We start from the raw sequence: 24,710 nt of genomic DNA, 5'->3' as shown, positions 1-24,710 counted from the left end.
TGCCATGCTTTATCATGGTAGCTATGAAATATCATGACTCAGCCTCTTTTCTCTTTGGATCTTCGTGCAGATAAGACGGGTTATAGCATTGTGGGATTTTCGTTCATAGCGAGAAGCGCACAAGGACTTGCATCCCCAATACAGTATGTCCCATGAAAAAGGCGAAAGTTATATTTAATTATTGGATAGTTTTTGCCACTTTTTTGGCAAATTTTTATATGTGTGTATGATCGTTAAACATCATCTGTCAAGTGATGTAAATAATGTTCGACTATTCAATATGGGCGAATGTTGGATCTTCACACCCAAGTGTCGATTCTTTGAGAGCTTCCTTCGCGTGGGTCTTAATGGCAGAGGGATATGTTATGAAGATTTTTTGTCTGAATTGCCTAAAATACTCTTTTTGTCTGAATTGCCTAAAATACATGCTTGAATAAATAAAAGGGTTTTCAACCATGAAAAATATAGAAAATGTGTTTGAACTTCGAAGAAGGGTTTTCGCATTTTTTTCTGGGACACACTGTATATAAGGAAAAAAGTGAAAAGCTTGTCAAAGCGACTGTTATTGATGAAGAAAGGCTGACAAATGATAACGAATTATGGCGAAACAAAACGAAAATCTTGCATTAAGAATGGTTTTGATATGACGAGCAGACATTTATAGCTGTTCTTCCCGATTCTGCACTTCGATCGAATTGAAATATTTTGACCAACATGGCAACTCTCATTCCTTGTTTCGTTCGCGTTGTTTTTAAATTCGAATATCTTTCGTTCGAGCTGTTTTGTTCCCAAGCATCTTACGAGCAGAACGATCGAAATAGGGAATGAAAAATTCGAACTCGATCGAAGTATCACTTTAGAATGGAATGTGAATCCACCCGAATACAACAGGATCGGGATGGTTGTGAATTAGTGATTTTTACTTGGGTAAGCCAGTGTAGTATTCGTTTGTCTTTCGTTGTCCCCTTCAACCTTTCTCGTGCGTGTTCCACTGAATTGATGATTTCGAAACTGGCAGTAGGAATTTACAGTGTCACGTTAAATCGTCAAATTTAACACAGGCTTCGTTTGATTGCATCATCTCATTTCACATCGTGAGCTGATGAAAGATTTTAACTATGTTTAGTTGTGTAGTGCTAGATAGTTACATTTTTGGATGGATATCGAACAATTGCAAGGTTGTAGTGTCCTTCGCATACACGCAAAGAATCTGTTGTTTTCGTTCCCTTTTCTGGAAGTTTCTTCACTTACACTATCATTGTTTTTTTTTCTGTTATAAGCGGTATTAGTGGTTGCATTTTCAAAAGCGTAACAAGAAGATGTCCCCGTTTGTTAAAAAAAATTGAAACAAACACTCAGTTTGATTACACGATCAGTTGCATTTCTATAGTAGTTGATTTGCGCTTTTTTTCAAATTGTTAGCTTGGTTGATGTTGGTGTCGTGGCATCATTTCCGAATAGTTATGTTCTAGTTTTTCTAATTCGCAAAAAGTTCACGCAAAACGTTACGACGTTGGGGAGTGTGACCCCCGTAAAATTTACCCAAATACAAGTTTAATTACCGTTAGTACATATAAATAGGCAAAAAATTTAGTCTTTTATTTTGTTATTTTTTCGCCCTCGAAATTCGCCAAGAGGTTTGTTTTCGAGATGTTTTTTTTGTTATGCTACACACGTGTTCGTTCTCTTTGTTGGAAGTGTTTTAGGCGTAACACAAAAACATAAAAATCGACGGAACAAACATCGGTTCGATCGATTGTTTGTTTGATTTTGATTTCTTTTTTTTCTAATTCTCAAATTGATGTTGCGTCGGGTTTCGCGATTGTCACTGTGGCCTTCGATTGCACCGGGGAAACGGAAAAGAACACGGGGATATACACCGATGTTTACATGTTTACATGCATGCATTATCGATCGATTGCTTTCGACATTATGCTTTGTTCTAATCGCTATATCAATTTGGTAACATTTATTCAGTCAATTAGTCTTTGATAGGTATTGTTAAAACACGCATAGATCTTTCAATTTCGCCAACCAATTGTGGGTTATTCCATTGTGGTTGAATCTTAACTAGTTCTCCAATGTTCATTGCCTGTTGGACACTTTCTAATCATGGGATAAAGCAAACCAATGGCCCCAAACATTGTTCTTCCGGGAGATCATTCCAAACCGTTCGAAGGCAAATTATAAATATTGCTAACTGAACTTAATCAACATTTTTTATTTTCCAAATCACATTAAACAATCTGGAGAAGGTGAGCAGGCGGTTCTCAAGGAAAATAATGTAAGTGAATTTTGTCTTGAAGAATGATGTGTGAATCATATGAGCAGCATCAAATATCAACAATTCAACAAATAATCTGTCATAGAATAAATAAATCGATTCACCGAGATCATATTCTTCTTTAGTTTCTCTCTTTTGTACAGAGCAGAAAACGCGATATCACAAGTTTAATTCCACGATCCGTGCTCTGAAGACACCGGATGAGTGAACTGTGTACGCAACCTTTCACATCCCGTTACACAGCGTTGACGAGAACACGAAAAAGGTTTTATAAGAGAAGTTTCCACCAACAGCCTTCCCGTTTTCCTTGGCAAAAATGCAGAATCGACACTATTGCCAAAAATTCGAAACACACAAAAAGTGCTTGATCAAGGGGTGGGAACATCTAAACCCACACCATTAGGAAACCAAATATTAGTTTCAAAATAAAAAAAAAACAAATATCTATAAATATTCATAAGAACACAGAAAATGAACAGAAAAAAATTCTTCGGTAATCTAAATTACTCATTCTGTCGTCCTCTGTCTGGAATATATCACAATTTTACCTTTTGTCGCATTTTAGTTTGTGTGTGTTTTTGCTTTCTCGGTTTGTTTTTGTTTAAACGAACAACTTCTTAGTTTGCTTCGAGCTTCATTATAGTCTTAGAACTTACGTTAATTATTATTGAATTTGCAAATCTGTTCTCTTTAAATCGTACAGTGTTGACTTATTTCATTGATTAGTTACGTTTGCTTCTGTTCTGGAAAACATGTCTAATTAGGAGATGATCTTTTCTGCTGTTCATACACGTACACAATCCAAATTAATTACGATTCTTACGGTTACACGCAATCAACATGTTTTTTTGTGATGTAGCGCTTCTCTCCTCTAACGTAAATTGGCAGTGGCATAATTCGCGTTTATTCGTAGATTTTTATATCGTTCCTTATTGTATGTACGCAATTGTGATCTTACTGTATGTGACGGTAATGACGGTCGTTTCGTCTCAATCTTCAATCGAGACTTTCGTGTGGCTCGCCGCCACCGGATAGACATGATGGCGTTTTCTGGCTTTTTTTTGACTGCCACCCGCTTCCCACACAGATATGACACGAGGTGGCGGAGTTTGCCGGATGTGTTCCGATGATACCACACATTGTCATATATTACACAGAAAATGGCCTCTTGTTTTCGGTTTCGCGTGTTTGGTTTTTGTTTGTTAAAAACTAAATCAGCCTTTAAGAGTCTTGTTGCGATTATTAACGGTTTCGATTACAACGTTTTTTTTCTGTCTCCGCGACAAAAGAGCTTTCTCGCTTTTGCCACGAATAATTCGATAAAGAGATAGACGACCATTCAAAGACCAGTTTCGTGTTTACCTTTCATGTTTCCGTCCGAAGTCGAAGTTGGATGCCACACTGTTGATGGATGCGAATTTTTTGTTTCCACGCTTGCTTCGATTTCTATATAATTACGTTATGGATTTCAACGTTTGTGTGTATTTTACCGTTTTTGTCTAATATTGGTTGAAAACGATCATTAGAGTACAACATTCAGCCATTCTGCTTTAATATGTGTAAGAATCATAGAAGACAGATAATTTTGTATAACAGCGATGCTGGATTCTATAGTAAATTTTCGAAAAAAAATAATATTCAAGTTTCAACAGTATTCAATCACATGGTTCAACTTACAGTTTGAACTTTGTTTCTGTTTTCGCACACATGGTTAGAATCAATTTTTGTTTGTTGCTTTTTGTAAATAGTTAGAGCGTGGGTTAGCAATCGAAAACCAAAAATCGTCAAACTAGATTTTAACAAGGTGCATAAACTTTTTTAGCCACTTCTAATGTGTTGTTGGTTTGTTTTCTGTAACGGTATGTGTTAACGGTAAAATATGTTTTTCCCTCCATTGCTGGAATCGAATTGCTGAATCAACTTGTTGCGTTTTTACGCTCAGTTCATCCATCTTTCTGTACAATTGGTATCGATTGCGACTTTACATACTGTTTGCTGAGAACGTAAATCTAACACCATTACACTCAATAGAACCTACAAACTATCTCTTTACGAATTGATTTCATTTTTTAATGTTTTTACTTTTTACCTCCGCTTGTTTTTTTTCATTTACCCCATATACGAGTATGTGAACACACGAACGCATGCATCCCTCTCACACATGCACCTTAAACCCGTTCATGCTGATTTGCGTACACACATTAGACCATGCTGGCGCAATCATCGCGTCAAACGATTGCCGACTGCTGGCTGTCACTGTTGTTGTGGAGATGTTGTTGTTGTTGTTGTTGTTGTTGTTGTTGTTGTTGTTGTTGTTGTTGTTGTTGTTGTTGTTGTTGCTGCTGCTGTTGATGGTGGTTTAAGGCAGCACTCGCTAGTGGCGCTGGTGCTGTTGTCGCTGCAGATTGAGGCTGTAATGTCGCCGAAGTGCCCGGCGGCGGCAGCGGCTGCTTCTTCGATTTGGATCAGTCTCCGAAGCGGCTGCATGCCTTCTTCCACTTGCATTGGGTGCACCACTGCTCCTTGTGGTCCATGCCGTATACCTTGCGGCACTTCTTGTTCTCGCCCCGCGTCCTGCGGTTCGGCGAAAGCGGCGAACGATTGTTCGTGGTGCCGGGGCTGGTGCCTGGCGCCACATACGCTCCCGCACCGTTTATCGGTTGAACCTGGCCACCGCCAGGGGTGATGGCGCCGCCACCAATCGCTGGCTGATAGGGGGTGGCTCCCGGTGAGAGCTGGATCTGGCTAAGGTGCTGCTGTTGCTGTTGCTGCTGCTGGTAGTGTTGTTGTTGAGCTATTTGGTTTGAGTAGTTTGGCGATGGGTACGGATAGGTGGACGACGGGCGGGGCGACAGACGGACGTGTTTCTGGGGCGAGGTCTGAAAGCAAGAGGAAAGAAATAAGTAAACATTTGGATAACTTGCACTTTTACAAGGATTAATCTAAAACAAAAATCTAAGCATCGTTTCGTTGAATAGCTAACATCCAATGCTACCCAAAGTTAGTTGGAAACCTTTCAATTTATTCAAGCGTGTATTTTGGCCAATTCAGAGATAATCTCTCCATATGTTCACCTTCATTCTCAATTACTTTCTCCAGGCGATTGCGAAATCGAGAGCACACCTTTATAATACAGTCCTCTGACATTGAAGACCACGCGTTGAGGACGGATATTAGAATCCACAAACCTTCGCTGGCATATACGCCCATATAGAATAGATCAAATCAGGACTGCTTGACGGCCAAATACTTTCCGACCAAAACGACATGTCCTCCTTCAGCCAGGTTTGGGTCCGTTTCAAGGTACGACATGGTGCTTCATCTTGATGGAAAACAACATTCTCATGTTCATCGAAGTTTTCTGAGATCCACTGAAGCATTTGATCCTTTAAAATGTCCATGTAGACTTCAGTGTTCACTTCTACATCTGTTTTTTTCTATCGGTTCGACGCGATCGCTTCAAAAACCATGACTCCAGAGCAGAGTTGCCAACTATAATATAATTCCTCAAAAAATAGGAAGAATGAAAATAAAAATCAGGAAGAAATTAGGATAGTTGATATTGGGTTGTCCGGGAAAATCATGACGATTTTTGGGAAAACAGAAACTTATTTTTTATAGACAAATTAATGCGTAATTTTGCTCCACAATCATTTGCCATCTTTCACGTAATATCAACATTCTATCCTCCCAAAATGTTTTTGCTTTTACATCGAAAACTGTTCACTTTGGTTCTGGATAGCTGCCTTAAAGTTGTCCAGTTGCGAGCAGTACTTGTGGGAATGTATCGATTGGTTGCTTGGAAGAAGCTCATAATACAGAATTCCTTCCCAATCCCACCGGATAAAGGGTATGACTTTCTTCGGGTGAAGATCGAAAACCCCAAGTTTTCAGTTGCTCAACACTGTAGTAAATGATACATTTTCATCACCCGTCATGATTTGCTTTCGTATTTTCGTTGCGTCTTTAGAGCAAGTCACAGACCGAGATGTAACTTCTTAAAGGTTTTTTTGGTCAAATTATGTGGAATCCCCACATTGTAACGTTTTACGTAACCAAGTTTCACCACGTCCACATGAGCGGTTTGTTTTGGGTATCTGTAGAAAATCTGCCTATTCATTTGTTGTGTCCCGAGGATTATTCTTGATCAACGTTTCGATTTGGTATTCATCTGATATTCATCGAACTATCCAAACATCTTAATATAGCGTAATCAATACTCTTACTTTTAAATGTTTCATACACCGATTTGATGTTATTTGCTGCGAAATGAAACGGAACCTGTATCTATATCTAATACATGCAAGCCAGAGGCAAATGAACTCTCCGAGTTTAAAGCCTCTATAATTCAAGAATAACAACAACAACATGCAAGCCAGTAGCACTTCTGTTCTTTATGCATATATACTAGGGTGCCAATGAAAATGGTCGTTTCGAATTTCAAAAAGTTACCTCATAAAAAATGTTCACCACCTCGAAAAAACACTCTATGCAAAATATCAGCTCAATCGGGCTTAAGGGAGATTGGCGCAAAGCGGTCAAAGTTTGAGTCGGGGTTTCGTAAAAAAATGTTGGTGCCAAATGTCTCAAAATTGCATGAAACGTCGAGATATAAATTTGAAAAATGAAAGATCACCGAAAATCGGGGTTTCAAAAAAAGTTGTTAGTGCCAAATGTGTTAAAATTGCATTACTCGTCGAGATTTACTGTTATCTATGTATTTTTTTGAAAAAATTTTTTTTTGCAACTTGGTCGTTTTTCTGTCTGAAAAGTCGATATTTAACAAAAAAAAAAATTTTTTTGAGATAACTGTAAATCTCGATGTGCCATGCAATTTTAAGACATTTTGCATCAAATTTTTTTTTAAAACCCCGATTCCGGTGATTTTTCGGTTTTCGAAAAACTCAAATTTTAACGTATGCAACACTAATAAATGAAGTTCGAATGAGCTAATATTTAGGTATATTATCGTGCAAATCAACATTTCGCAACAAGTTCCAAATGAAAAATCGAGATAATTGTTTTTATTGGAACCTAAAACCATACGTTTCGTCTCGTACGTCTCGTGAAATAACTAAGTTCCAGTGTGTCGATTTTTGAGAGAATTTTTTTTTTCGAAATGACACTAGATCTCGACGCTTCATGCAATTTTAAGACATTTGGCATCAATTTTTTTTTCGAAAACCCCGTTTTCCTTTACTCCTCCCTTGGGTGATTGTTCGATTTTCAAAAAAAAAAAACTCAATTTGACCGCTTTGCGCCACTCTCCCTTAAGTCCGATTAAGCTGAAATTCGGCATAGAGTGTTTTTTCGAGGTGGTAAACATTTTGTATAGGGTAACTTTTTGAAATTTTAGGGTCGATTTTTCCCCATACATTCATTGACACCCTAATATATACATATCGAAATGAATGTGTCTACTTAACACGGCTTTCGAAACCAACTGGTCTGGGGAAATCGATATTGTAAACACATGGAAGCTGAGGGTGCATTCGTACTCGCTTGCATTTGTACAGACCGGAATGTGTTTCCCCAATACGGACTAGAAAACCGAGGAGCCTAGGAATTACATATTTTCTTCTTGAATGGCGTTAACGTAACGGAATTACATATAATAAAGGCGAATCAACTTTTAAGTTTGAAGCCTCTATAGTATAAAACATTGAAGTTGAAGTTATTGATACATGCAACCGGGAGTACTTTTGTAACCCCATGCATTTTTGTGCTCCGGAATGTGTGTTCCTAACACGAACTACAAAAGCGGATACGAACACAACACCCATCGAATCAATAATTTAATCGATACAAACAAATGCTGACTAATTCAACGGTTGTCCTACGCCAATCTTGCGGTTATATGATAGTACTTTTTTTTGTGTACTATGCCGTTTTTATCAATTTGTCGAATGTAAACTTCGCACACAGTTAATATTTCCTTATTTGGAAGGTTTCATGATGAAAGCTGGTGGCAGCTGATAATAGAACACCATGCCACTGGCAAAAGCTATGCTTTGTATGATTTAGTTAGAAATCGGAATCACTGTTTATTTTATAGCAGCGGTCGTAGTAGGCGTATCCTGTATCTTCACGACAGTAAAAACTTTACGTTGATCCGTTTTGTTTCAAATAAGTTGAACAGGATGGAAGCCTAGAGAAGAAATTTGATTTTGGACACCCACAATAAAAACCTGGCGTGGTCAGGTACTAAAATCGCGAAATCGCTGAAAGTGGCTGAATCGACACTGTATGATGTGCTGAAAAGTTTCCGTGAACGTACAACTGCTATTCGGATGGATCGGAGGAAGCATCGCACTCTCGGACTACGACATCGTCAAAAAACACAACTCTAACCAAAATACTATCCGGAGAATACTTATGCGAGAAGGTCATCGTAATTTCTGTCCCTGCAAGCAACCAACAGAACGTGCTCGAGAGATGTAAAACAAGGTTTGGTGGATGACGGAACGTTCTTGAAGATGGATTTTGGACAGATCCCAGGCCTGAAAATCTGTAAGACCACTGTCACTGTGGACAGAAAATCAAAGTTCTCGTCATAAACAAGGAAATGGACTCGAAATGTGTAGGGAAGAATGCCTGCGAAAATGTTCCCTTCCGTTTATTAGGGCTCACGAAGGTTCGGTGAAGTTTTTGTCAGGATTTTTTCGAGAATGTTTCAGTGGTACCTGGGGTCGATTGCTGATATCATCCGACTGAGCTAAGATACTGTTTAAAAGTAAAAAAGCGATTCTTTCATACTAGCAACGAAATCTGGATGGTAATCGAATACAATTTAACAAATTGACAGGGCTATCGCATCAAAATCGAGATTTATCGGCTTCTCAAATTTCAAAACAAATAAAGTGAGTTTGACATCTATGTGACACCTAAAATAATGTGAAATCGACTTCATAAACAAGGTTTTAAAAGTCGAGTGACACGCTTAAAAACCCATGGCCATCAGGGAAAAACATTGAAAAATGGATGAAGTATTATTCTATTCTTTGTTTTTGAGAGGCTTTAAAGGATGAAGCGGGCACAAGGTTCCATTAATTGAACCATTGATGACTGAAAGAAGGTAATTTGGCAAGATGAAGCTAAAATAATAATACTTGGGTCCGATGCTATCACACGGCCAATCGGCAAAAGTCTTAAATGTAAATTTTTGAAGCCAACAGTCAAACATGCTGGAGGTGAATTTTTGCCACATCATAATTTGACAAGTGACTCACCTATTTTTCACAATGCGCATGGTTTGGGACTCGATGTGAAAATGTTGCGTCGGAGAACTCGAATTTATAACGGGATCATGTCTGCTGGTACCAAATAATTTGAAAATTTTTAAAAAACCGAAATTTTGGCGTGACCGGCACAATCTCCCGACATTAACCCAAAAGCACATTCGTGATCTATTTTTAAGGTAAAGGTCCAAGAAAATAATCCAACAAGCCTTACAACTACGGCAAGTAATTGCAACTAATTGGAATTAAATCGCACTGAAAAATACAGCCAAGCTTGTTGAATCAATGCCACGACAATGTAAAGCTGTCATTCATGTCAATGGTGGCCACACAAAATGTTAAGTGGATATCCGAAATAAAGTGGACATACTTTTTTTTTGCCTGTTATTTATTTTTTTCATCTTATATGCCTTGCATCGTACCGAAATAGTTCAAAACTCACCGGACTAACTTGCGACCAGCTGTAGCTGTGATGTAGCAGAGGCGATGTGTGCGGGTGGACCGTACCGCTGCCATTGCTGCTGCTGTTGTTGCTACCGGTACTTCCATTGCTGTTGCTTCCCTGGCCAACAATATTGTTGTTGTTGTTGTTATTGTTATTCAAGCTCTGGTGGTGATGATGGAGCGGTTGTTGTTGGTGACCGGTGGCCGCTGGCAGTGGCGGTTTGATGGCAGCGTTCATCTGCTGATGTTGGAGGTGATGCTGAACGTGGTGTTGTTGCTGTTGTTGTTGCTGCTGCTGCTGCAATTGCTGTTGTTGCTGTTGGGTGGCCATAGACAGTAGCCCCTGCCGGTAGTTACCAACGATCTCCCGCTGGTACTCCGGATCCTCGTGAGGAGGTCGAGCCATGTCGCGATGGCTCAAAGTCGGTGGCGACGGCGGATGAAGTGCAACGAGAAAACTGTCAGCTTCATCCTCGATTTCAGTGAAGAAGAAATCCTCCTCGTCACTACCTTCGTCAAAACCACGGGGGCTGCAATGTGAAAAAAAGAATGCTGATACACTGGGTTCGTTTCTTGGCTAGCCAACTCATCTGCATCGGTTGGTGAACTTGAACGGCAGATAGCGGCAGTGTGCTACTTACCCTATGTGTAACTCCCGTACGTGAGCGGAGATCTCAGTGTATAATGCGAATACAGCACCACAACCCTTCCAGGTGCACAGGAAGATTGGACGACCCGGCTAGAATAGAGAGCGAAAGATAACAATTGTAACTTGGATGAACTTCAACGTCCAACGGGGGAAGGAAAATGACACGATGATGAGAAAGCATCAAGCTTGACCTTTGGTTTGAACAGCATTGTCCTGCGGCCCTGCGGGGCCAGCAACGATCGGATCATTCCGTTGCAGTTTCAATCACTGTAATTATTATTTTTTCCGCCGAATTGCAAACCGTCAGAACGCACTTAACAACACACGCGACCCTCGATGTTACTTTGATGGGACAATCACTTTATTGGCACGGCTTACTAGGGTTGTTGCTACTGCTTCTGCTGCCGCCGTTGGCACGCCAAACACAAGGTAACATCGCAATTTCTGACCTATTTCGGTGCGTTACATATTTCGTGTTGACACGAGCTTACAATGTATTAGTGTCGGGAGGGAAACTCTCCGGGATGAGGGCAGCTGGTGTGCTGTGGTGTAGGATGAGGGAAAGCTCTCCCGGTACATAAGCTTCTTCCTTTTCTGTTATGTACCAACCGGGACCAGGATCAAGTAGCACCCTGCACTACTGGTTTACTGGTCGTGGAAAGAGTCCTCACGTTCCCGTGTCGCGTCGCGAAGCCATGTAGCTGATGTGGAGTTTGCCCTGACATACATTTCCGTTGGCTGTCGATGAGGGGCCGACAGATTGCGGGGAGAGTATGCCAAAAAATCTATGTTCCAGTTTTGCAGAGAGAAAAAATGCTCCTGGTTGAGAGCCGGCATTTTCCGTTTAGGGCAGCATTCTCCACTGGGGGGTGGCATGCGTGGGTATGGGAATCTTGTTTTTGTTCCTCCCTTTGGGTCAATCGGGATAGGAGAGCAACCAAATAGGGGTATAGTACCAATACAAACGCTCCAAAGCCGTGGTGTTGGTTTTTCCGAGGTCGCATACGTTAGTGAGTGGAGAGGTGGGTAGTGGAAAGAATAACATTTTCAAGGGAATGTAATAGGGAATCGTATACAGCGAAAGTATGATTATCGATTGACCTAGTTTAGAGGGGGATACGGCAATGGGAGGAATGCTGTGTTATGTATTTTTTGAGTTATGATTATGTTGGGTGGCGACTGAAGGGAAGATGCAACGGCAGATGGCGTTGTTTATGCCCACTCAATGAAATGAAGGGAGGGGAATCATGGGCACAATAGTCTCTAGGGAGTTGAGAAGCCGCAGCCATCATTTTCGAGGTGTTTTGTTACTGATTATGGAAACAATAATGTTTTTCTGCTGTAATATCAAACGAGGAGGAGATTTGCCAAAGTTACTTTTATATACTATTTCGTATCGAGTACAGCAAGCTCTTAATATGGTAAATACTTTATGATGTTTCATTGAATTCGTCATGGACTGAAACGTTGATCATTCTTCGACATCCTGAAGCATCAGTAGATGAAAGCCAACTTTGATGTCTCAAAGTATATGTGACATATTGATTGACTTCCATTTAATCCCACAAGTTGTTATTTAATTTTCATACAAAGGTCTTTAAAAGGCGAAAGATTTATTCGACATTACATATCATACAAAGGTCAATTCGGAAAAAAATATGTTGATTGTTTTTTGACAGAAGCGCTCCATTAAAACATTACCAATTTGAACAAAGCATTCGTGATGACGTATTTGAACACAGTCCTATCATAACACAATCGGTATTGTTTGGGACCATTTTCAGTTTTGATTAATGATATGCGGCATTACCAGAGTTAACCTTGGCTCTGGTGAATTCCGCTTTCCACCGAAGGCTTTTCGTGAAATACACTGTGGCATACACATTAGGCTTGAAGTTCGTTCCACAGCCATTAAGTTGCTTCTCTCTCTCGTTCTTACAGCCACAAGGCTACCCTCTCCCCCATTGACAGCCCTGACGGGACGTACAACGGATGGCCGAGAACCGAACGAAAAGCGGCAGTTTGCGGAATCATTTCCACTTTTGCCAGATTACAAAAAATAAATAAATTCACGGAACGTAAAATGCTAATCACCCAAGTATATATTCATCAAACTGCTCCCGCTGAGATCTGGGACCGGCCGGGATCACACAAATGGCGGAAAATCGATCGTAGAAGTGCGTTCCCAGTTCGGCTAAATCTTGTTTGGAGTTTCCCGAAAACACAAACACAACCATGTGTTGCTTTCGCTGATACAGTTTATGTATTTACCACCCATAGCATACTTTTCGCCCTTCCAGAAGGGAACAAATTATGCCTTTACATGGGAATTGAATATCCCAACTGCCTTCCAGAGTACTTTTCTGTATGTGCGTTTGTTTGTGTTTTACATAGTATTGTTGGCCTATTTTCCGCGACATATTCTCGATCTAATTTCCCATTTGGCCCCGATTCTTTTCCGGGGCCTGTATCTGTGTTGTGTACCGCTGATCCCGAAACCTATTTATTTTGGCCGCTGTATATGTAGACTTCTGCGCGCGTTCTAGTTCTTGTGAGTTCCCCCTCCCCACTTTCCGCCAAAGTGTGGTGGGTGCGTGAGTGAGAGCAATTTGAGAACCACGCACAAATACACGCTCGGGCTCGGGAAAAGCGCATTTTTGGATGTCATAGTAGCAATGTAACATAGGTTATGCTACACTCCGCAAAGTTTATCCGCATGAAGGCCAGGCTATAGCTCGGGGCAAAATCTAGCCTTCGATCTGTGTCCATTCCGGGGACCACTTCAAGGACTCTCAGCTCTAGTACCGTTATTGACTTTTCATTGGATGGATGTGATTTTTTTTCCTCCACTCGGCTTTGCTGTGGGGCTTTGAACTGGATTCGGGTGTTGACATCATCCATTCTGAACGTGACATTGAATCGAGATTTGACCATTTGAATAGGAGCGGAAGGGATGGGGCTGGAGTTTATTACTCCCTACCCATTCTTTCATTCAAGTTCATTAAGATTATTCACCAGATTTCAATCACGGCCGGTAGATTATGCTCGCACCGATTTATATCGTTCGTTGTCCCGGAAAACATAATGAGCTGGAAATGTATTACCCGCGCGCTCATGCTCTCTATTGGATGGGAGTCACGTTCTTCGGCCGAATTTAGGTTCGTATGTCGAATTTTTGAGTTGACGCCTTTGTTTTGAGTAAGTTCAACATAAATGTGGTGTTACAATGAGATGATGTTCGACTTGAAGGGCAGTCTAAAACTGCTACGCACAATATGGTGTTTGAGTTAGCTAAGACCGCATGAATATCATAACAAAGGTACAGAATATTTTACATGTGGAACTCTGAGTTAGAAAGTTAGAAAGTTGGAAAACAACTTAACGAACATCGCAAAAAAGTTGAGAGCATGTGTAATTAAATGGGAAAATATACACTAGGCAACTGTCAACTTAGGTTGGATCAACTTTTTCGATTCAACTCAGCATGTCGAGTCGCGTGCGACATGTGTTGGTAACTTTTTCGTTCGATTGCTGTTGACGTTTTGATTTCTGCATTCGTTGAGTTTCAATATCAGTCAGTGGTAATACAAAACAGTGTTGACTCAGTTCATAGAAACACGATGTAAGCATTTTACAACTTTGATATATTTTATATTTTATAATATAATTTTATTGGTATGCCACTCTTGCACGGACATACGATCCATAGGAGTGTTACTGAAACAATTGAAAGTCTGCTGGAATAGGTATATAGCGTTTGTGATCTGAATCTTTGAATAAATCTCCGTCGTTGATTTCGATGTTTACGCAATGCTATTTACGTAGCGATGCTGAACACACGAAGGAATATTAACATAATGGTATATTTGTCAAACGAAAATAAAATTATTGTTTGTTATACAGTGGTGGAAAAAATAATAGGTGCAAAGGAAACTTTTCAGTGAATTTGATAATAAATGGTAAATGAACGGCTTACTTTATCGTTTTACATATCAATTTTATTGTTTAAATGTAACTTAACAAAAAAAGACGGGTGGGTAATGTCGGGGACATAACCGGAGTGACGTAGGACTATACAAAGGGGACAGCTTTTGTTAAATATATATTTTAAATATATTGTTTTATTTTCTTCTCCTACGTGAATACCTACCTATCTACCTGAAAAATGGATTAGTTTACTGTTTACTCTTTATGAATATGTTGATGGTTCTGAAAAGAACCTTTGGTGTTGTGTTTTTGTTATCACTCGATATTCCTATCTTGTTCGGTTAAACCTTCCTGTTTAGCTATTGCGTTTGCCACTCGCCACAGCTTTCACAGTTGGAAAATTTCTTCCCATCCAGCTTGTGACATACTGTTCAGTAAATTACATTTAATGCGACGTGCCGGAGAAACACTTTGCCACTCACTGAAACTAATTGTTGCCTTGATGAGCGCCGAACCGAAGCTGCTCTGTTCTTTATGCGGGTTTTCTGATTGTCGTGAGCAGCTTTGCAAGCCAACTCGAGCACTCCGACGGCCGAAACTCTATAATCGCTGTTATGTATACTGGTGCTCCGGCACCAATCCGTTCGGCCTAGTTACCCTTGCGGAGCAATCAGTGAATGCGACCAACAGGGAACTGGAGACCTGCACGGTTCGAGTGAGACTTTGCCTTTCCCTTAACTTGTCCTCCTTTGTTACGTCCACGATGCCGATGCCGTACAACCACACGGGTTTACGGTTTGAAAGAAAATAAGATATTTTTTTGGGGTCCGCGTGTTTTATACTCTAGCGGTACACACTCACAGGATAGAGACAAATCGGCAGACTCAGCCAGAGGGGCGAGTCCAACGAGACGAACGAATGAGCGTTAAAAGGAAGCGATGGCAAAAAAATACATTCATTACGATTTGTTCGCTCGTTGGATTCACATGCAGGCTAAAAAGGGTCCTTTTCAGGATCACAAAATTATCTTCAATCTAAAGAGTTTATTGTTTTGTTATCACTCGATATCCCCATCTTGTTCGGCTAAACCTTTCTGTTTAGCGATTGCGTTTGCCACTCGCCACAGCTTTCACAGTTGGAAAATTTCTTCCCATCCAGCTTTGTGACATGTTGTACAGTAAATTACATTCAATGCGACGTGCCGAAGCGCCACTCAGTGTCGCATTGGAGGCGATTTTAACCTGTAATTGAACATTTGCGATGACAGTGGTACAGTGTCGACTTTCAATGTGGGGTCATAATTTGGATCTCTATGTTTACAAAAATGTCCAACTAAATAAGTCGCATTACATGTCCGTCCAATTAGCTAAATGTCGAACTAATTGTAAATTACTTTACTTTCCATCTGGAAACAATTTAAGAATTGGTGAAAATGGAATAATCAGGAAAGTCCCCAACTATCAATAAGCTCAGAACAACTGCCAAATTCACATACTCATCAGATCATGGCAAACAAATTATGAAAAAATCAATTTGTGTTTTATTATTATTTTGGATAATGTTTTAGAAAGGATTGAACTGTATTTCCTAAACTCTTTTTAGGAATGTTTAATGGCCCTGAAAAGCGCCTTGTTTTATGGAATGGTTCCAATTTAGAAAACTTAGTACTCGTGGTTTTGAAAAAAAAACATTTCGAACGCCCTCGATGCCGCCTTGTTCTGGATTTGCCACCAAAGCAGTTTGTATAAAGAACAAACTTTTTTCATCTGCTACCTAATGCCGTTTTGCGATTGCGTTTGCCACTCGCCACTCGCTGCAACTGCCTGTTGTCTTGATGTCCACCGAAACGAATGTGTTCTGTTCCGAATGCGGGTTTTCTTATCGTCGCGAGCAGCTTTGCCAGCTAACTCGATCACTTCGGCGGCCGAAACTATATAACGCCGGCTAGGTGGACTGGTGCACTGGTACTAACGCGCTCGGCCTAGCTACCCTTGCGGGGAACTCCAGATCAACACGGTTCGAGCGGGATTTTGCCTTTCCCTTCACTTTTCCTCCTTTAACATGTCCAGACATGGCTGCTTGGGTTGGTTTGTTGATGTGTTGTGATGCGAACCGATGTGGTGTACGGTTTGAATGAGAATGATCGTAACGGCAGCGGAGCGGGGATTTTTAAGCTGATTGGTTGGCTCGAGAATTACGCATGTGTGAGACTGCGACCAATGTTTCGTTCATTTTATTCTTTTTCCTTTCCAATCGTGCTTCATTCTATTTCGCTGTTGCTTTGGTTGCCCGTTTTGGTCGGTACGATTTGAGGAGCACAAAATGGACCAATCAAAAATGGGCACATAATGCATTTTGACAATGCTTGATATTTCACAATTATTCAATTATTTATCTCAAGAAAAATGAAATGTTATCCATTATGATAGATGCGTAGATATATTTCCTATCAATTGATGCAAAAACCTTTGCGATCTATTGAGAAATGCTCGAGTTATAAGCGTTCCAAATCTTGCATTTTTTCCTACTTGTTCAGTGCCTAGATTTCCATTTCACCCCCTATATCTTCCGGTTAGACGTAGTCTTACGTCAAAAGTTACAAAATTATTGGATTAATGAAGACTAAAATATTCCGCAATATTCACATTCACAATAGGTGCGAAACATAAATTAAAAAGAAAACATATTCATTGTTTCAAACGAAAAGTAGATATGTTCTAATGATTGAACTTTTAGTATTCAGTCGGAAATCCATTATTTTTCAATACAGCTTCGCAACGTCTTGGCAGAGAATCGACGAGCTTCTGGCATGTTTCTACCGGAATAGCATACCAAGCCGTTTTGAATCGCGTTCCACAACTCTCCCAGGTTTTTGTGTTTTATATTCGCGATATTTGAGTTTCTCCAGATAAATACCAATCTTTCGATTCTTTCCGATACGACAGGAGTTTGGCTTTGGTTTTGGAGTCTGGCAGCACGAGCACGGTATTTACAATCAATCAAGCGGTTTCGGATTGTTCTAGTTGTGACTTCCACTCCAAGTTCCTTTTAGATGGCTGTAGATGTATGGAAAGTATCTTTTTTCACCACTTTCAGTATTCGGCGGTCATCCCTGGAACTAGTTTTCCTTTCCCGTCCCCGTGTTTCTGATTTCTTCCGGCATTTCAGAGTATTTGTAACCATATTCTGTGAGCAGTCGATGGTTTCTGCTATTTCTCATTAAGTTTTACATTTATATCGCAGTTTTTGAATCAGCCGTCTTTCATCGGGACTGCAATGTTTACCACGACCCATTACAGACTTATTATTTTCATTCACAGAAAGCTGTAAATGAATTTTGACAGATAGCATTATTCCATTAATTGATCATAATATAATCAATCTCACACAGAGATGGCGTTCTAATATGCATTACATATGATAGGTTATAATACAGTTGATTTTATAAGGAATGCTTACACCCATTATTTTTTCCACCACTATATGAGCTGTAACACTTTCAGAATACCAGGTGAGCAGATTTTTCTGCTATAGTGCAAATTATATTTTAATGCTGCCCACTTTGACTTCGTTCTAGAATTTTACAAGTCTCGTATACCTATGATGTGATGCCATTTGTAAAATTAAGTATTTTTCTTTTTCGTTCTTGTTAGGGGAAACATTCAGAAAATATATAATTCGGTCTTCATATGATTTTCTTATGCAGTTAAAGAAATGGCATCTCTGCCAGTGTGTATGTGATTTATGATGACGGATGGAAACTTAACGATTTTATCGTGTTTGAATTGCCTCAATGTTAGAGTTACCGTCTGTCCTGATTTAGCAGGACATGTCCTGATTTTAAAATCTATTTGGGGCGTCCTGATTTATTTTTCACAACCTAGCCTTTGACTTTGTTTTCATGAAAAATTCAATTTTGATGCAGGATCAGAATTATTTTCAGTGTACAGTGGAATCCGTGCATAATGACATCTAAGGGAATTGACAAACGCGTCATAATACGCGGACATTAAATCCGAACATAATTTATTAAAAATGGATCATAATAGGCGACATGCCACTGTAAAGGAAATCATGATGAGAAGTGTTTATATTCCTAGTAGTTTCAAACCACCAATGTATGGCTCTGTATGCATGCTATGGCGAACGCTTGTTTGGCGCTTTGTTTACGTTGTACGTACGATGCCTAGAGATGCGATTTCACTGAAAAAGTGAAAAATTTAAAAAGACCACCGGAATAGCGTTCGACGTAAATTTTCAATGCATTGACATGAAATAAATTGCGACATACGATCAGCTAGAGTATTGTTCTGCGAGGACATGAATGAATCATCAATCAATTATCGTCAACTGATTCTACAATGAAAAAACTATTTCAGAGATTATACTACTAAGCAGTTGTTTCTAAAATTTTACAGCATTATAGAATAATATCCGAAGTTATAAACAAGCGACTTATATGAAATAACAGCGTAGTTCTACGTCGACAATGCGGTCGTATCTTGGACCCAACCTCCTATGATTTTTCTTTTTCTTCTTTCTTTTTTTGAGGTTGGTACTGCTGTCAGGGGTCTTAAGGTCAATTTTAAACGTGATCTGTCATTTAATTTGTTAACAGCGTCATTAAGAACAAGTAAACTTTTTTTTGCTCGGCGTTTTTTTATATGGATAATTCTTTTAGTCAAAACCATTGTGTGAAATTTCGTGTTGCGAACAAAATTTCTTGTACCGAAACGTTAAACTTGGTGACTCAACTATGTTGAAAACACGGGTGTATGAATGATACGAGGCATTCAAAGGCGGTCGTGAAGAGATGAACGATTTGCCTCGTCAAGGACGACCATCCACCTCTTCAACTGATGGATACATTGACAAAGTAAAAGGAATGGTGTTAGGAAATCGTCATTTAAGTTTGAGAGAGCTACCCCGTGAACTAAATATCTCTCACGAAACCGTTTGTCATATTTTGGTTGATGTTTTGGGGAAAAGTCACAGCACGACTAGTGCCAAAAGAGCTCAAGGCTACAAGGCTACAGGCTTGAATACAGCTATAAAAAGTGTTTCGATGACTGGATTGTTCGTTAGAAAAAATGTAATGCTTTAGGAGGGGTCTATTTTGAAAAGGATAATATGAATTCAGATGACAAATGAAGCATTTTCTTTACAAACACAAATTCCAGGACTATATTTGGCAGAATGTACTTCGCAAGGCCCTCCATCAGTATCATTATTCGTTTTCTTGTTCCTTGCTGCTTTCATATTCATGATTAGAATGTTGTTCCAATTGTGTACCGATGGGGCATATGAAAATTCTTTCCTTTCATAAAACATGAAAAATATTGCAACCCTTCGACATATTCTAAACCATATAAGAACGAAACACGAACTACCTTCCCTTGATAAAACTTTGGAATGAATTTACGGAAATGAAACATAATTCGCTTACTGTTCGTAACACTTCTTGCATAGGCTCGGGCTTTTCCACAGGAAACAACCGATGGCGGCCTGTTTTCACCACAACAAAAAAGAGTGTTCCCCTTTCGGTGGCTTCCTACGCCCACCGCTCTCGCTCTTCACCGAGCTTGTTGGAATACGAACTAATAACACCAGTTCACCACAAGTCGAAGGCTAGTAGCGCGCGGGGTTCTCGCCGCTCTTCGCTTTTCTCGAGTTTCCTCTCTTTAATGTTTTTTTTTGTTTTTCCGGAAACGAAACGGTCACAGGACACCCCAACAAGTGCTCCATGCAGAATAACAAAAAATGTAAATAACACTCTCTCTTTCGTAATTTACTGCCGGCCGGTGGAAGAAAAACCCCAATGTCGCGGCTCAGCGCAAAAGTTCACTTCCCGTTCCGTTTTTTATTCAGCACTTTGATATTCGGGGTATCGGAACGTCAAATTTATCGATTTGAAGAGATGAGGTTTGTCTTGGATTTTCCCGAACGATTTAGATCAAACCGTCAGTTAGGCGGACTCTTCCTTCGGTGGCTTTCCGGAACCAGCTGTAGTGCTGATGCCTACGAAACGAGGACGACCCGAACTGCCTAACAGGGCCATCGATTGGAAAACCTCTCACAAAAATGTCCTCTAGCTCTCCATGATTGTGAGAAGATATGACATTGGCCAGGGATGCCAGCCAAGCGATAGCCAAGATCGCTACGCAAGGGTAACCAACGCTCATAATTCTGGCAGCGCTCGGGATCGGTTCCAGGTGGGAGACCCACAAAGCACGGTACACGATTGACGTGTGCCGGTATTTCTGTGTTTTGCATTCCGAGCGCATGCTCGGAATTTGTGAATTATCCGAGGAAGGATCTCTATGCTTTAGCGAGGAAGCAGCAGGCGGAAGGAATTTGTTGTGGGAAAATCAATGCTCGCCACTTGAAAACAAGAGCAGCGTGGAAAAACTGAGAGCTTGTATATACAATACAGGAGTGTATAGGTGTGAGAATGTGTGCAAAATTTCGCCGGCCGGAAAATTTTCTCCCTTTTTTCGAACATTTGAGCGCGATGCATGAGAGAGAGAGAGAGAGCAGAAAGGAGATCGGAAGTAGGAAGTTTTTATTTAGGATGAAGGTCACCACCGGAATCTTCGAAATTGATAAATGAAGGTTTATTTTGGAGTACCGTTGCATTTCCCTATACCGATAAGACTCAGACCGGAAAAAATAATCCACAAAAAATTATGGCAATACTCTTTTTCAACAATGTAAACCCTCCTAGAATTCGGGTTACCAGAACGAAAGCCACATGAATTTTGTTGATAGTTTTATTTGGAGTATTTTTGGCTTCTTCTGCGATGTTCCTTCTCTCTTATCTCGCTCTCCCTGGCTCGTATTTTTTCAGCTTCAAGGTCAAGCAAGATTTTCTTGCCGGGGTTTTGATGTGCGCATGGTCGGCATATGGATCGGACATATTTTTAAGTTTTTGTTTACACTTGTGCTCTCGTTCTTCCCTTGTTTCTGCCTCTGCTGATAGTGTTCTGTTCATTGCGAAGGATAATTAATTAAAGCTGTTTAACCAAAAGGGGCGCACAGATTTTTGCATGAAATCTTTATAGTTCCTTATTATGATATATTGATTGGTTGGGGAGCAAATGAATAGAGCATGCCTTCATATTTTTACATTTTTACCGAAGACCACTACTTGACTGAATCACTTGTGAACCACGTCCTCCAATGTTTTCATAAACGGAAAACAGTCTCTGTAATAAATAAAAATTAGTGTTGTAGTGTATTGATTGACGATTATTTATAATAGAATAGAATAGTAGAAAATAGGTTTGACTATAATTATGTCTGTACAAATTTCAAAACCGGAGGTAGCAAATTTTTTTTCAAAAGATTTATGTCCTACGCTACCGGACAATAAACAAGCAAACAAATTATTTAAGTTTTTAAATAATACAATCAATCGCTACAAATGTTTGTCAAATGTCATCCGATTGAGCTGTCACTTTTTTGTGTGACTTCAAAATGCATAAAACGTCGAGATCTGGTGTTATCTCGAAAAAAAAAATTTGGCCGAAAATCGATTCATTTGACGTTTTACATGCCGGTCCAATTATCAAGCGAATGTCGATAACTGGTCTTCCTATCCCGCCCAGTTATCGAACGAATACTGTATTCATTCATCATCCATACATATTTTTATTCACACAGAACGCATGAGACATCTCGTCCAGGGCCACAGAGAGCAGAGACATGTGGTGTTACAGCCAAGTGAAAACCCATTTGACCACGACGATAACGACGTGTTCGGCTACTTTGGACATATTTTTATAAAATTATTGATTCGGAACAAATTGAACAGTGTTCGATTGTATTTTGCGTTAATAAAAAAAAGTTCAGTTTACACCTAACCAAAAACAATCCTAATCACTCAAAAATTGTCACAGAAGCGTCAGATACAATCTCTGTACCTTGTCTGGGGGGAGACGACCAGCAGGAACAGTGAAAAAAGTGTAACAAAAAGTAGTTATAAACTTTTAACACGTTGTAAATTGTGGATCAGTTAGAATCTCGAATCACTGCTCGTTTTATAGCATCGGTCGTAGTAATAGTATCTGATATCTTTTGACAACAAACTGTTTGAAAGACACACAATGGTTCAAATTTCCCGTTGATCCGTTTTGTTTTGGAAAAGTTGTGCAGGATGGAAGCCGTGAGAAGAAATTTGATTTGGACACCAACATTGAAAATTCGGCATGGTCAGGCACTAAAATCGCGAAAACACTGAGGGTGGTTAAATCGACTGTGTATGATGCGCTGGAACATTTCCGTGAACGTACAACTGTTGTTCGGAGGGATCAGAGGACGCGTCGTAGTGAACTTTACAACCGGAAGCTGAGGTTGGAGCTATTGGAAACAATTAAGGCAAACTCAGGACTCTCGGACTACGATATCGCCAAAAAAAAAACAACATTAACCGAAGTACCATCCGGAGAATCCGTACGCGAGAAGGTTATCGTGAATTTATTTGACTGAAAGCAACCAAAGGATGCTGAAGCAAAATCTGGTGGTCAATAGACGCGCTCGAAAGTTGTACAACAAGGTTTTGCCGAAGTACGAAGAATTCATGCTGATGGATGACGAAACGTAAGTGAAGATGGATTTTTCGACAGCTCCCAGGCCTGAAATTCTATAGGCCACTGCCAGAATATTGCCATAAATTTGCCAGGAAGTTCTTGATTTGGCAAGAGATTTGCAGCTGTATATAGAAAACCAAGGTTCTCGTCTCAAACAAGACAATGGACTCGAAAATGTATAGGAAACAGTCCCTGTAGAAACGTCTCCTGCCGGTTATTAGAGTTTATTTTGTAAATTTTAGTCAAAACATCGAAACATGGACCGCTCCTTTCACTGCACGGAACAACAACGGATTGTTATTGTTATTAAAAATGGCGAAACAAGACAAAAGTCAACGGGAGGTCGCAGAATTTCTGGGAGGATTTCGATCCATTTGTTTTCAACGCACTTCATGATCGAAAAAAAACAAGAATCGACTAGACGCACCTGGAAAACGACAGCCTAGGATGATGCTGAAACCAAACGAGCTTCTAACAAATATCCGTTCAAGCCTGCAAATAAAATCAGTGCTTTCAAACCATAGCACAAATGTTCAAACGCGGAGGAGGTCTGAGGGTGTTTCTCGTGGTGCGGAGTAATGGACCAGTACCTTTACGTTCGGATATTGAAAGACGTTATGCCAATTGCAATTCATGCAAGACAACTACCCCAAACACACCGCCCGAATCGTGAAGAAATAGTTTGCTGATCACAAGGCCGACGTCTTGGGGTGGTCAGCCTAATCACCGGTCGTAAATCTTATCGAAAATCTATGGCAGATCGTAAAGAAGTCGGTTTATATGGAAAAATCCATAAACAAGCAGGAACTATGGGACATAATCCAAGCAGCCTGGTATGCGATCCCACTTGTCAAAAGCTGGTCGATTCTATGCCGAACAGGGTGCCTTCATACCATCGGAAACAAAGGTTATACGACGAAATAGTAGCATGGAATGGCGAAGGAACCTTTTTCCGGCATGGATTCATTCAAAAACCTTTTTTTACATGATTTTTTTAACTTACCTATTTTGGTACTCAAGTATGCTAGGAGAACATTTTTATATGAATTGTGGATATGTTTTATTTTTTCGAGAGAGGCAAATAAACTATTATTGATGGATTGAAAAACTGAGTTCGAGTATTTTTTCTCAAAGTTTTGCAACTTTCTTTTTTCGTAGATCTTATTGTTTTGTCCGACCATGTATTTAAGAAGGAGGAACAGTTTCCTACAATATGTTTGATTCCGCGAAAAAATAGTTAGCAGCGTCCATAAAGTGCACAAAGCCTATTGTGCAGAAGTTGATGAGCGGTGTCAAATTAAAAATCGTTCATTCTTTAGAAACCAGATGTTCCACTAATAACTAAACAAAATGTTGACTGTCACTATAATAGAGAAAAAAAAAACATTAACAATCATCAAACGAGAAACAATACCGTGCTTCTACCACCGGACAGAGTACTCTTGGCAGCGGCTAAACATCAGTTCTCTAGGCCACCCGAAACGAATCCACGAATGACCAACTTCCAAAGAGGTGAGGTCTCTAACCCATATCCTGTGGACCATCAACCTCCACACATAACGCAGCTAAGTAATCAATTC

At 40.0% G+C, this 24,710-nt stretch overlaps 1 protein-coding gene across 2 annotated transcripts in view; it reads right to left on the bottom strand.

The window, feature by feature from the left end:
* Positions 1-1,397: 1,397 nt before the first annotated feature.
* LOC129779232 (zinc finger protein 704-like) overlaps positions 1,398-24,710 on the bottom strand; it is a 156,802-nt gene continuing 133,489 nt past the window's right edge. For both annotated transcript variants that reach the window (XM_055786591.1, XM_055786592.1), the window contains 3 exons: positions 10,608-10,705; positions 9,965-10,496; positions 1,398-5,163 (listed from right to left, as the gene is read on the bottom strand). In XM_055786591.1, the coding sequence (XP_055642566.1) occupies positions 4,750-5,163; positions 9,965-10,496; positions 10,608-10,705 (1,044 nt within the window). In that variant the 3' untranslated portion in view covers positions 1,398-4,749. The remainder of the gene's footprint in view (positions 5,164-9,964; positions 10,497-10,607; positions 10,706-24,710) is intronic.

Source organism: Toxorhynchites rutilus, chromosome 3 (genome assembly GCF_029784135.1).
Source record: "Toxorhynchites rutilus septentrionalis strain SRP chromosome 3, ASM2978413v1, whole genome shotgun sequence".
In the NCBI taxonomy this organism is placed as follows: domain Eukaryota; kingdom Metazoa; phylum Arthropoda; class Insecta; order Diptera; family Culicidae; genus Toxorhynchites; species Toxorhynchites rutilus.
The sequence above is the reverse complement of the archived record's forward strand: the minus strand, read 5'-3'. Positions and strand labels throughout refer to the sequence as shown.